The 14,037-nt window shown below is 42.2% G+C and overlaps 1 protein-coding gene across 8 annotated transcripts in view; it reads right to left on the reverse strand.

Moving 5' to 3' along the window:
- Positions 1 to 24: 24 nt before the first annotated feature.
- The window catches only part of cdc42bpab (CDC42 binding protein kinase alpha (DMPK-like) b), an 85,478-nt gene continuing 71,465 nt past the window's right edge, over positions 25 to 14,037 (reverse strand). For 3 of the 8 annotated variants that reach the window (XM_081602606.1, XM_081602603.1, XM_081602600.1), the window contains 11 exons: positions 13,408 to 13,661; positions 9,772 to 9,896; positions 9,475 to 9,689; positions 9,285 to 9,382; positions 9,097 to 9,181; positions 8,230 to 8,353; positions 8,018 to 8,135; positions 6,775 to 6,895; positions 6,539 to 6,696; positions 5,334 to 5,408; positions 25 to 2,748 (listed from right to left, as the gene is read on the reverse strand). In XM_081602606.1, coding sequence (XP_081458732.1) covers positions 2,617 to 2,748; positions 5,334 to 5,408; positions 6,539 to 6,696; positions 6,775 to 6,895; positions 8,018 to 8,135; positions 8,230 to 8,353; positions 9,097 to 9,181; positions 9,285 to 9,382; positions 9,475 to 9,689; positions 9,772 to 9,896; positions 13,408 to 13,661 — 1,505 coding nt within the window. In that variant the 3' untranslated portion in view covers positions 25 to 2,616. The remainder of the gene's footprint in view (positions 2,749 to 5,333; positions 5,409 to 6,538; positions 6,697 to 6,774; positions 6,896 to 8,017; positions 8,136 to 8,229; positions 8,354 to 9,096; positions 9,182 to 9,284; positions 9,383 to 9,474; positions 9,690 to 9,771; positions 9,897 to 13,407; positions 13,662 to 14,037) is intronic. The other 5 variants (XM_081602607.1, XM_081602605.1, XM_081602602.1 and 2 more) reach the window with 4 other exon arrangements.

Here is a 14,037-nt window from a genome sequence, read left to right on the forward strand (position 1 = left end):
GACCACACGGCAACACAATGGGTGTGTATTTGTAACAGCCCTCCGCTTTATTGAAATACATCGGAGTCGGGTTAATATGAGTTCTCCACATCAGTGTGGCAGCCAGTTCCATACATTATTTTTGACCTTACAACTTAAATATTTTTGTGCAAAAAGGAATCTACATCACCTGTAGTGGGTGTTATCCTCAGTAAAACGCCCAAACCGTTCCAAAAAAGGAGCAAGTAAAACAAACCAAAAAAAAATGATTACATCTAGAACATGCAAAACTGTACAAATTATTACAAAGCAATCCTAGAAAAAAAAAGTGTAATATGATATGAAAGAGCAAAAATAATATAGAAGGTACTGTAGATAAGACCTCACTGAAATGTAAAGGCGTTTGATTTTGTTTAGGCCTTCCTCCACAGAAAACTGGCACTTTGGCCATCGAATCACCTGCCACCCTTCGACCCACGCCGTCCGTCCCATAGGCCGACCTCGACACATTTCCTGAGATTTCCTTCTTCACTCCAGAACGTCTGGGATCAGTCAGGTTTTTTGTTGTTGTTTTTTTTTTTTAACATATCGACCGATGTTCAAACACCCCCCGCCCAAACAAAGTCTGCTTCCTTTCCCTCCTACCGGACGCCACTTGCAGGCGAGAAATGGAGAGCTGCACGCTTAAAAAGATTCAGGGTGTTGGAAAATAAGCTTTGAGCTTCAAATCACAATAGAAAATAAAATCCATAAACAAAACACTTGGAATGAGGTACAGAGAGCTAATTTGTTGGATTCAACAGGGGGAAGCAGCAGGAATGACCACTGAAGTATGTAATGTTTGATTCCCTTACATGGAGCTGATCCTGACAGGCTTCAACTTGGACTCTGCAATGGGGGGGAAAGAGAAAATACTGTGTACAATAGGAATGTTTATTCTAAGTTTATCCAAAAGAAAACTGTTTCAACTTTAAGAATGTTTCTGTGTTTTAAATAACAGAAAATGGTGTTTGATTTGTGTCTAATCCACACAGGCTACTGTCAGATTCTGCTCCATAAATTGTCAGATTTTGCTCCATGAGTTGTTCCTTTTGTAAATGGGGTTCAAAACTGGCAAAAATAAATGGCAGAAACTACTAAACAGATACAATAAAATACAACCAAAAAATCCCCCTAAAACCAAACCAGAGAGCAAGTTTTGAGCTCCAGCCCAGTTAGTATTAGCGAAACAATCAGAAATGCATCAGAGTCACGCGCTGGTTTAAGTGTTTACATTCCTTATTTTAGTGTTCTGTTTCCATCAAGAGCTTTTAATTGACATTTTAGCACATTTTTAACGAGCAAAGGCTGTGACAAAAGAAAGAATGTCACCAAAATGTCCCTCTTTTGTCCGTTTTTGGTTAAATAGAGCTTATCCATCGGTAGAGGGGTCGACCTTTTTTCCATCCTGGTACCACGGCCCATCGGATGACCAGAGGAGCCATAGGGATGAGGCGTTTGCTGCGTAAAACCACCACCTCAGTGTACGAGCGTAGATACATGTGATAGTAGGTTGGTGAGAAATGCACATTTTCCCCTAGAGAGTTTGAGCAGTAGTGTCAGTCCATAAATGGGGGGTGGAGGAGAAAAAACACAAAAACCAAAAACACAACACAACGTGTCAGACTTAGAATATAAAACTAACTCATAAAACTGATTAAAAAAACAACAAAGTGGTTTAAAAATGGCTTTTTGTGTGAATAAAAACTCAAAATCACTCAAAACAAAAACCAGAAAACCAAATCAGGATTTCTTTGCTCATTCCCCGTGTAGTTCTCTATAGTATTTTCCTTATCATATATTACTCTACTTTGAACCTATGTACATCATCGCGATGGGAGTCAGTGAGTTGGTCAGTTTGGTTGCACAGCAAAGTGGAACGTCTAACGCTACGACGACGGAGGACGCCTCCCTGGATTAACCAATGAGGAAGAGAGTAGCACAGTAGGAAGTAGGAAGGTTTTTTGCAAATGCTCAAAATAACAAGAATAATTAGAAAATATAAAGTCACTGCACTGAGTATCAGGAGAAAACTAAAACTCATTCCTTTTCTTTCTCACTTCCTTTTTTTTATTTTAAATATGCAACATTTTTCGCAACACCCAAAGAAAAAGCGACTGTGGGAAAACGTTTGCTTCGTGTCTCATGGAAACAAACCTAACCTTCCCCACCTAAGATTGATAAATAAATTAAAATTGTCCCCCTGAAACCCAGCTGGTCCTATGTACAAATACAAATCATTTTCTCTCATCGATAATCCGCTTCTTATTTTTTTCTGTTGCATCGTAAAGTTTGGCGTGTCTATGCGAATCTCTAAAGAGGGAAGGAGGGGCTGGGTAGGGAAGAGTGTCAGTGTCTATTCTGGATAATCATAGTGCATCTCTCATTCACTCATGTGGGGGTTTCCCTCGAAAAGGCCCAGAGTTGAAGTGTTTCCGTCCAATCAGGAAGCAACGTCCAGAGGCAGTTTATTAGGAGGAGGGAGCGGCGGATGGGAGATGCAGTTCTCTGGGCAGTGGAGGCAGGAGGAGGGGTTGGTGTAGGGGCGAGGTTAGGGAGTCCTGTGCTGAATGGGGAGAGGGGGGCAGGTGGGAGGGCTCATGTGTCCCAGCCCATCCGGTCTGTGCTCTCCAGGGACAGGGACTTGGTCTTGTGTGGGGACGCCGGGCTGGGGGGACTGCTGAAGGTGGAGCTGTTGGAGGCCGTGGAGTGACGGGGGGAGTCCGAGTCCTGGAGGGGAGGAGACGGAAAGAGAGAGAGGAGGAGTTAAAAACGGATAATAAAAAAAAATGACAGGAAAGAGGGCTAAGATTCAGATTCTGTCATCAAAATACACTGCAAAACACAAAACCTTACAAGCATTTGCTCTAGTTTCTGCAAATATCTGAGTAAACGTGAAAGTTACTTTTCAGCAAAACATAGGAGCTTGTTTTAAGTTCCTCAATATTCGCCCAATATATCTTAATATTGATGAAAAAACTAAGTAAAATAATCTTCCAGGGAAACTAGTATTTTTTCATCAACATTAAGAAAAAAGTTAGTTTTGTCTTATTTCAACCATAATAAGATATTTGCTCTAGGAACTAGACAACTTGGTGATATTTTGTGTTTTTGTGGTGTGAAAACTTTGGGATTTTCTTATGACTTCTGAAAGTGGAGATGATGCCCTGCAAAGTATTCACACCCCCTTCAACAATTCCTCACTTTGACACCCACAAACTTTAACTTTGAGATTTAGTGCGACAGACCAACACAAAGAAGTGCACAACTGTGAACAACGTGTGTTTCAAAGGATTCATCACACCTAATGTGGTGAGTTCAGCTACTCAACCCCATTTAGTCTAACACACCAAAATAAAAGCCAGTGAAACTGATCGCAGTCTACAGTGAACATGGAAGAAGACGCTCTGATCTAACGCGACATAACAGCCTGAAAACAACCATCATGCTGTGGGAATAGCTTTTTTTTTTTTCCAGGGGTGACATGGAATGGAGGATGGAGGACCAGCCTGGGCAGAGCTTCACCTTCAAGCAGGAAACGTGCAGCTAGAGCTTCTGTAGGATTACTTTAGTAATCAATTATTCTATCAATTTATCGATTAATCAGTTAAAATAAAGAAAAATGGACATTCTACAGATTTTCCATTTAACCACATAAACCTTTTTTATACATTAAAATACATTAAAAGATGCAAATAAAAGAACTAATTCACTTTTTGAAATAAGAAAATAAAACATTTTATTGCAGTAACATCATTCCTTTAGTACGCCACTTGGGGAAAACGTATTTACAAATCTTAAATGCAAATTGTATATATATTTTTTGTAGAGTTCTGTTTCAATTACTGCTCTGAATATGTTAGGGGTTTTTCCAGCAAATGGCATTTTTCGTGACGATTAATTCAATAATTGATTTATCATGACTAATCGTTTCAGACCATTCTAAAGCATATTCATGCATTACACAATGGTCTAGTAAAAGTCCAGACTTAATTTAGAGATCATATTACTTCCCAGTTGTCTATTTGTACAAACTACACATTATTTTCTGTTCACAATAATGCCTTACAGTGTTGGTCTATCACAAAAGTCCCAAGTTACTGTGGCGATTACAACTCAGCATGATTCATTCATCTGCTGTGAGGGATGCAGTCCAGCACTTCACCAGCAAATCAAAACTTCAACTGACCGGGAGGGATCAGCAGAAACCAAACATGCAGGCTGGAGCCCATGATGGAGGAGTGGAAGGTTTCTGATTCACCCTGAACTCATCACACACAGTCCGACTCGCAGGAGACCAATAAATTACTGTGACTGACTCTGAAAACGAGACGATTTGGGCCAAACAGGAAGTGTGGCGGCTTCAGACCGAGTGCTGGGTTGAAGTGTGTGTGATTCTACTTCCTGTCCTCAGGTCAGCGATGCCATCCTTCTGATTTGTTCTGGTTTAAACTCACTAAAACCCCACAGATCCTACTGTGACTGCAACACAACACACCGTGGAGCAGCTTGAAAACACTGCAGAAACTAAATCTTACCAAGTAGTTTTGCTCTAGTTTCTACTGCAAATATCTTAATACGCTTCAATTAAGACAAAACTAATTTAAAAATAACTTTTCAATAAGAAATAGAAGCTTGTTTTAATTAAATAGTTATTAATTAAAAATTCATAGTCTCCCTGGCAATTATTTCACTTTTAACAAGACATTTTCACGTTATAAGTGGAATAATCTGCCAATGGAACTCGTAATTCTTCAGTAATATTAATGAACTATTTACCTAAAACAAGCTTCTAGTTTTTGCTGAAAAGTTACTTTTTGTTTCGTTTTATTTTAATTGAAGTGTGTTAAGATATTTGTAGTAAAAACTAGACAAAAATACTTTGTAAGAGTCTGTGTTTTTGCAGTGAAAGTGTCGGCCTTTGTGCGGTAATGTACCAAAAGAACGTGCAGCAGGATTTACCCAAAGCATGCAACCTCACTTCCAACCAGTCTACTTCACACTTCCTTCATCTGGATTTTGTTCATTTAGCCAGTAAACACTGAGAAGATCCAAACTTATGCTTTGTTTTATCCTGGTTGGGAACATGAGCATGCCACCAGGGGGCGCTATGGAGGCAGACATGCTGTGATTCAGCAATGAGAAGCAGCATTGTCACAACAGAAGCCTGATGGTGCAGAGAGAGGGGGAGGGGAGGCGGCGTCGTTCCAATGATAACACGCATATGTGTGTGTGTGTGTCAGTGTGTGTGTGAGATCAGCAACACGGTGCTCTCTCGCTTCTGTGTGTTTGTCGTTGCAGGTTGAACACTTTACCTTCATCTTACTAAGCAGGGTCCTTAAAGCCCTTTTCAGATCGGGGGTCTTCTCCGACGGCGAGACTGCCTGCCACTGCAGAGGAGAGTTCACACTCAGCACCCAGACAACATGCTGGGGAGGGGGGACAGGCATGGGAGGCGGGGTTCAGCTGGGTCGGGTCAGGGGGGCAACAAATGTGGCAAAATGGGAGGCGGAAACATCCAGGCTCATGAGGATGGGACAGGCAGGAGGGAAGACGCTGGCCGGCTACCATAGCAACAACCTTGTTATGATCACAGAGAGGCTAAAACACCGGAGAGCTGGGATGAGGTGGAATGGCTGAAACAGCTGCTGGGATGATTGGGACTGATGGGAACCAGTCTGAGGGAGTTCCTGGTTCAGCTAGGGGAACGTTCACGTTCATGGTCTCAGTCTAGAACTACAGCGCCTCGCACAAGAATTCAGAAAACCCAGAGCTCCTTCACACCCGTCGCATCACAGCCACAAACTTCACCAGATCCTAATGCCGCTTCGCTTAGAGGGCAGAGGAGCAGCATCATCAGGAAGTGGAGAGCAGAGGATGAGTGGTTTAAAAAGAAATGACAAGATAGAAATTTGCTCCGCCGGAAAACATGGTGGAAATATTTTAAAAAGAGGACTGATACATTGTCTTCTATAGGATGTTGATGCTTGTGAAAAATTATTTATACAAAACAAAAAAAAAACATCTTCAATGTAATGAGAAAAATAATATTTTGTCATTCTGCAGTGAATGAATGCAATGCAGAATATATTCCATGCAAAAGAATAAAAAAGGTTGAATCTCCATTTGTATTATATATATATATATATATTTTTTTTTAAATAAGTTGGATTCTGCAAATAATTTTTTGACAAACTATTAAAAGCCACTGTGGAAGATCCACAGAGCCACAGTTTGCAGATCAGACAAGTACACACCACCTCCAGCATTCTTCACTCCTCTGCTGATCCATCATGTAAATCTAACAGGATGGAGTTTGTGGTTGTAACAACATGTGAAAAAGCTCAACACAGTCGGCTGGTTTAGTCTCCATACAGACTCTGATGCTTCTGAGGAATGATTGTTTTGGATGGTTAGTTAAAGCAGTTTCAGTCTTGATGGGTCCAAACTGGAATGAGTCAGATGTTGTAGAACCGACCACACATGCGGCTGCATGTCAGAGTTCAGCCCGGCTACTGACCTCTCTGTCGAACTGGGAGAGCGGAGCGTCGCCGCAGTCCATTCCCCCGCCGGAGGACAGGGAGCTCTCGGAGGGCGAGGTCATGGTCTGACGTTTGGACCCGTAGCTTCCCCCGGACAGCTCCCTACGCAGAGCGCTGCCATTCTGAGACGACGAGCCTGGACCCGGAGGAAAACATGTCAGCTAAAGGCACCAAACTGAAACCACATCTGGAAACGTCAGCCAGCAATACTCACGTATGCCCAGTCCACTGCTGGCGCTCATGGAGCGGCCTGGCTCCGCCCGGTTCTTGGTGATGGAGGGGATGCTGACGGAGCCGCTGAACCCCGCCCGGGTCTCCTGAAGACGGACGTTCTGCTTTAAACGCAGCAAGTGGACAGGAGGGGGGAGGAAGAGGTGCAGTGTGAGGGAGGGGGGGCGGCAGTGAGTCCACAGCATGCTCAGACTAACACACACACACACACACACACACACTGTGGTGGATCTGAACATAACAAGCTGACCATCATCCCGTCTGTAGCTACATAACATGCTGAAGGAAGGAGCAGCTCCAGCAGTGCAGAAGTAGTTTTGTTTTTGGTGCAAGTGAGAACTAGACTGTGAAGAAGCAGCTTCTGCAGCAGGGGTGTGCAGAACCTTTGATCACGGGGGCCAAAAATAAATATTTTATAAAACTAAAATCTCCTACAAAAAAAAAAAAAAAAAAGACTTAAAAGAAATTTGACATCCAAATTTAAAACCTGGAAATTAGGCCTCTGTCTCTTTAAGAAACTCCTGCTCTTTCTGAAACCTCGCCAATGTGGCTCATTTATAAACCCTTTAAAAATGCTTTTAACAGTGTTACATTGAGAAGTAGCTGCTATAAGGAGCTCAGCAAATGCTCAGTTCCACCAAGTGTTTGCTAATTGCTGCTGGCTAGTCTGAAGGAGCAAGTAAAACAGCCTCTGACAGGCTTTTAATTTAATTTAATGACTTTTTTGATGTGCTTTTCCTGTGTGTTTTGTGAAGCACTTTGTGATTTTATCTGTGAATAGTGCTCTTCTAATAAAATTTTACGTACTTAAAGGATTTCTCAAACATGCATGAAAGAATCAAAGCAACACTACATGTGTGCGTTTGATGAGGGAATAATAAAATAACATGATCAAAAAGGTCGACTTTACATAGCACTGTCTCTTTAATTTAAAAAGCAGATTTGGGTGCTCTTGATGTGGTCCCACTTACCATGACAATAATCAAATCAAAGCAAAAATCTTTGAAAAGATGCTCACTTTGTGCTCCATCTAACATTTGTGTACAATTTCGATTTAAAAATGGCCGTTTTGTCCTAATTTGTTTTTAAGTTTTGAGAAGGAGAAGGCTGCAGAAAATAAATAAATAAATAAATAAATAAATAAATCAGTCACAAACAGCCCCGAGCCTCACTTTGAACACCCTTGCCATGCGGTGTTTCCCTGTGGTCAGTGTGTGTGCTTGTACCATAGGGAGATCTTTCAGGATCTGGATCCCGTCTCCTGGTCCCATGTGGGCCACATGGTTGAAGTTGGTGGGGTTGGAGATCAGCTTGTTCCTCATTTCTGGATCTCGCAGCATGTCTCTGTAACCGTGACGACACAGGAACAAAGGTGAGCGAACAGGACCCGGAAACAGCAGACGCACAAGTCAGAACCAGAGCCGGCACGGGGCGCTACCTCCTCTGCTGCAGTCGCTCCTCCTCTGGTATCCTGAAGGAGAAGCGCCGCTTGTTGTTTATGTTGCGCACCATCTGCTTCCTGCTGTTGTCTGACGTCTCCGGGACGACCAGCTCATCCCCTTCTGAAACACCAAAGCAGGAGTCTTCCTCACTTATAGCCAACCACTGAGGCACGAACACCTTCAGCACTTCTTATTCACTTTAGTTTAAGTATTTACACCCCTAAAACTTTAAAGTCCTACTGGGGTTTATGTGATGTTCACTTCCTGGTTTTCACTTTATCTTCATGAAAACTGAAAATCATGTTGCTCATACCCATCAAACCCTCCAGAGTCAAAGCTTTACACAATCAAACATGAATAGTGAAAACTTTCCTGTGTTAGTTTTACCTGCTGAATAATAAACAGCATTTTTATGAAATCTCTATATCTTAAGGTATTAAAGATCCAAAACATAAAAAAGACTTTGACCGTTGTCTTGTTAAAAAAAAGAAAACATTAATTTCCAGATTTTTTCTGCCATCGATTGATTTCTATTTTGTTGGCCAAATAGCAAAACCTCTGAGGTTTTCACAGAAATGTATTAAGATTAAATTACACATTATTTGACTATCAATAGCAATCAATTATGCTGTCATTTATTTAGGAGTATCGGAGTAAAGGGAGCTGATTTTTATTTGAGAAAAAATAGGAACTGACACATAATTTTATTTAAGTGATAAATCCTAGTAAAATACAATTGTTTGTGATTCAAAGGTGACTAAATATGGAATACTGTGACATATCAATTTTTTCCAAGGAATTTTGCTCCAAAATGTTTTCTTGTTAGTAGGAAGAGTTTAGGTCGACGCAGAAAGCGCTCTTACCAGCCATCTTGTTTCTAAAGTAGATCAGGCGCACCGTTTCCAGGCCCAGCAGGTTCAGAGATCCATCAACATTCAGAGGTCGCACCTACAGCAGCAGCAGCAGAAGAAGAGAAACCTGTCATCATTAACACTGAGACAGTGATGAACATTATTCTCTCTCCACCAGATGGCGCCCCAGAGACACAGACCTTCTTCAGAGGAATGGTCTGGATCCACTCCATGGTATTCACATCAAACACATCCACGGCATTCTCACTGTACACCGACAGGTAGGGGGCGTTGTAGCCTGGACACAAGAACACACTGAGTTACAGGAACCAGGTTTTCCTTTTTTTTTTTTAAAAATCTTTTTGTGTGTTTGAACCCGGTCCAACTCACAGGCGGCGTTGGGATGAGCCGGCCACATGAGCTCCTGTTGCCGTGACCTCCGACCCTGAGAGTCCACGTAAACCCCGATGCAGCTAAAGCACAGCAGCAGCTCCTTGCTGGAGATCTCCACGGCGCACAGCGCGCTCAGGCCCTGCTGCGGGATGAAGGCCAGGGTGTGGTCCTCATGGTGCAGCAGGTTGACTGGGGACACGTCGCCATGGACACTGCGGACGGTATTGGGTTACTTTGATGGATTCAAGACGTGTGTGTATGTGTGTGATGCACTGTAATCCAAAAGGAGGAAACCTGTAGCGTGTGAAGCCAGACTGGTAGCCCACATAAAGACGCTCGCTGAGCAGCCCCATCCACTGGACGGGCCCCGGGGCCTGCAGCTCCCGCAGCACTCGGTGGCGAGATTTCCCCTTATTCACCTGCAGGATGGGAAAAAGTCTTTAGTTTGAGATGAGCTCAGGGTCAAAATAAACCTGATGATGTCACTGCATGATCCATAGCATTAGCTAATTAGCACAGGCGCTAGCATAAATACTTCCAGAGATGGCATTTTTATTTCCATTTTTTTTTGTATTTCATTGTAATTGTAAAAATACTATATGATTTAGAGAGAATAACAAGAATTAAAGATAAAAAAGGTTTAACCTCATTTTGCTAGACTGCCTCTTTAAAAAAAAAAACAAATCAAGTAAATATCTGTGCCTGTGCACAATAATCAAAGGTGAGGAAAGAGAGTAATAAATGAGTGCTTCTCATGATCACATGGGTTCACCGTTGTATAGTTTGATAACATCTTTAGTTAATCTCATAAAAGATGTGATCAGGGCATCTGCAGCCTTCAGCAAGTCTATTTAAAAGTTTTTAAGACCTTAATGCTACCTTGAATAAAATTTAAGACTGAAAACACTTTACTACAGGGAATACTTGCTTCATTACAATCAAAAATAGCAAAAACTGTGAACCTGGCATTATGCCCATGATAAAGGCATAAAAAAGCTTGCTAGCTAGCTAGGAAGGGTATATTAGCAGCGAGTTAGCAGTAGACTCAACCACATTGAGTCAGAATGTAATGAAGATGGTCACATGTCTCAAACTTTTGCCTGACTGAATTGTCCAATGAAAAAATACTACATCAAATAGACCTGCCACAACTAAATATAAAACCTACATTAATGTACCAGATTTTCCGCACTATAAGGCGCACCTTCAATGAATGGCCAATTTTAAAACTTTTTTCATATATAAGGCGCACCGCATTATAAGGCGCATAGAGTAGATGCTTCAGTTACGGTTGCCCGTCCCGTATTGAACATATACGGGACATGATTTGCTCCGTTCTCTACAAATATGGATGTATAATAATATAGATGTGGTTTTTGAGTACTTTATATCAGTGGTCTCTAACCTTTTTATTACCGCGGACCAGTCAAGACTTGGAAAATTTTGCTGCGGCCCGGGGGGCTTGGGGGAGGCAGTGTTGGTGTTCCCGCTAAACCCTGAATACACCCAATTTGGGTTGTCTTGGAGTTTTTATCGCAACCTGTGGGGTATTTCCCAGACTGGGAACGAGAATACGACCTGCTGAATGTGACAGGTAGCCAATCAAAAAGCGCGGTGACGTAAGAACAGAGGGGAAACCCAAACAGCTGACATATCGCGCAACTGGGTCCGGTGGATATTGGTGATGATATGTGGAAATGTTTATTATTAAATCTAAAGGTCATTATTATGTTTATTCAGTTAAAAATGTTAACTATGAAAAAACATAGTCACCTCCAAATCATAGTGCAGCAAATAGAGCGGCTGCTCCAGTCGTCTTTTATCCAACGCTTTATCTTTTTGTTACATCTTTTATTTCTTAAAATGATAAAATGACTCCACAAACTAACGCTATTGCTTCTACATAGTCATGCGTGTTTGGTTATTCTAAATTCCCGCTATGTTGGGGGTTTTACTGGATTATCCTCTGGAATCGGGATGTTCGTGACTGGAATCGGTTCGTGTTGCTCCTGCCTTGGACACACAAACCGATCAAACCTGTTGTACTTTTATCAGCTCTGTGGTCAGAGGTTTGGAGAATCAACAGACATTCTTTTTTTTTTTTTTTTTTTTTTTAATTTCCTTTATTTAACCAGGTAAACCCCATTGAGATCCAGATCTCATTTTCAAGGGGGACCTGGGCAGAAGTCTGCAGTGCACAGCAACCTGGTTACAAAACAAAATTGATTAATACATATACACAAGTATAAAACAGTATAAAACAATTTAAAAACAGTGACACTGTTTAAAAGAATCTCGTTGCCTGTTTTTAAGAATCACTCGAAATGAGTTCTTAAATCTTTCCGTCTAAACCAGACTTAAGACTCACAAGCTCTACTCATCTCCTCTCAACCACTGCCCAAACGCTCTGACTCTGGTCGCTATGGTAACGTTTATATATCCCTTCAAAATAAGATACAGATGTGCCACAAAAACAAACATTATACTTTTGTGAAAATTTTAACTCACGATACTGACTAATGGGAACCCTGAGCTTGTTTCTCTGCAACGAGACGGTCCCATCTGGGAGTGATGAGAGACAATATCACCCGAAGTGTTGCTTATATCCACAGCCTGCTTGGTCTCTACGTGGTGAAACAGCTTGAAGCTTCATTGCCTCATTAGCAGCCGGTCGCCGCATGTCACGCAGAGCAGGCTTGTAATGTGGGACTCACCTACCGGTCCGGGATAAATCCATTCTCCTGTCTCTTCTCTGGGCCTTTTCCTCTTTGCAAAGAAACTTACCAAAGATATCTGATCTGCTTCTTACTCATTTTGCTGCTTGTGGCCTCAGTGTTGGCAGGCAAGTAACCGAGAGAATCCGGTTAAAGGATTTTCAAAATAAAAGATCCTCCAGACTCAAATAATACATAAAACGGAAATATTTCACTATTTCTTGCGTGGCCCGGTACCAATTGGTCCACGGACCGGGGGCTGGGGACCACTCCTTTATATAGTAGGCTGCACCAGTCATTGTTTCATTCACGGTTTTGGTGTTGCAAAATTGTGCCCAACTGCTTTCTGGGTAACACAGACCAACCGACACACTACCGCCGCAGTCTCTGTCTCTCTTCCCCCGGCTTTAAATATATAGGGGCTGGTCCCTTGGTAACCGTAGTCAAAGCACGCCGGATGAATATCTAAAGCCACTTTGTTGACATAAAGAATGTCAACAGTCTGACTCCGGTCGGCGAGGAGAGCCTTCCGCAACTGGGCCGGGGCGTGGCCGGACGATGGTCACCCTTCTCCGTTGGCGCACAGCATGTTCATGGAGAACGTGGTGCTAAATGACCTGCAGAGACCTGATTATCATGTCGCTAGGTACATAGGTCAGTCAAACTTTATTAACAAACCAGTTTTTTGACAACTATCCCAGCATGCACCGCGAGCTTCTTCTTCTACGGGGGAAAATGAAGTGGGCGGCTGCTTACTGTAGTTGCTAGACCTGTTGTGGCTCAATATTGATCCATATATAAGGCGCACCGGATTATAAGGCGCACTGTCGGCTTTTGAGGAAATTGAAGGTTTTTAGTTGCGCTTTATAGTGCGGAAAATACGGTATTTACGGCCAACTTACATCTTTTTTAAATGTACCAAAGCTATTTTAAGGCCTTAATTGTATATATGAATTTAAGACTTTCTAAGGATTAGCAGACCCTGGTAATTATTATAAAAGTAAAGGTCTTGTTATGTCAATGTTGAGTCCACCAGAGGGCGCATCCATGGCATAATTACCTTACAGTCCCATGAATTCAATACACAATTTTATACTGCATAATAACCTTTGAACTAAATTATGACAATTATTATCCATTAAGAGAATTATGGCATTGTCTAGGAAAATAGGTCCTGCCGTAGGGATTGTCCAGAGCCAGTCCGACTCCTCCTCACCTCGTAGCAGATGACTTTACTCTTCATGGCCACACAGAGGCAGGTGAGGGAGCCGTTCCGGACCGGCCCCGACACCAGACTCTGGCAGTTTTTCGTTTCGGCCAGCTTGTTGGATTCGGTCTCACGGCCGTCCAGCGCCTGGGTGGGGATGAGGCGGACGTGACGGTTCCGGCCCGAGATGACGGCCAGGAGCTGCTCCTGGGGAATCAGGTCGATCTGGTAGACCTTCTTGTTGTCTCCCACGCGGATTATTTCTACAAAAAGATAAAGGCTAATTCAGGGCTTCTGGAGGTTTCACCAACTTAGATGACCTTGAAGTCCATTATGGATGAAAGTTAAGACCTGTGACACAGGTCTTAAATAAACATATATTTATGTAGGAAGAAATGTTTGTAGTTGTTAGATTAACTACAGAAAATGTCAAATTCTTACTTCAGAACTTCAGAAAACAGAATGATCGCCATTTGAGGATCTATTTTGTTTTGGTTCTATGCTCTGCTCCTTTTCCTTAATCTCATCCTTCCCTGTATTTCCCTCTACAGAAACAGTTGCATTGAAATAAAATTCTTCAGTATGTAATAGTGTTGACTGACCACCACATTTGAGTCGCAGCAAATGCTAGCGCTAGTA

The sequence above is a fragment of the Poecilia reticulata genome, chromosome 21, assembly GCF_904066995.2.
Source record: "Poecilia reticulata chromosome 21, P_reticulata-male-v2, whole genome shotgun sequence".
In the NCBI taxonomy this organism is placed as follows: Eukaryota; Metazoa; Chordata; class Actinopteri; order Cyprinodontiformes; family Poeciliidae; genus Poecilia; species Poecilia reticulata.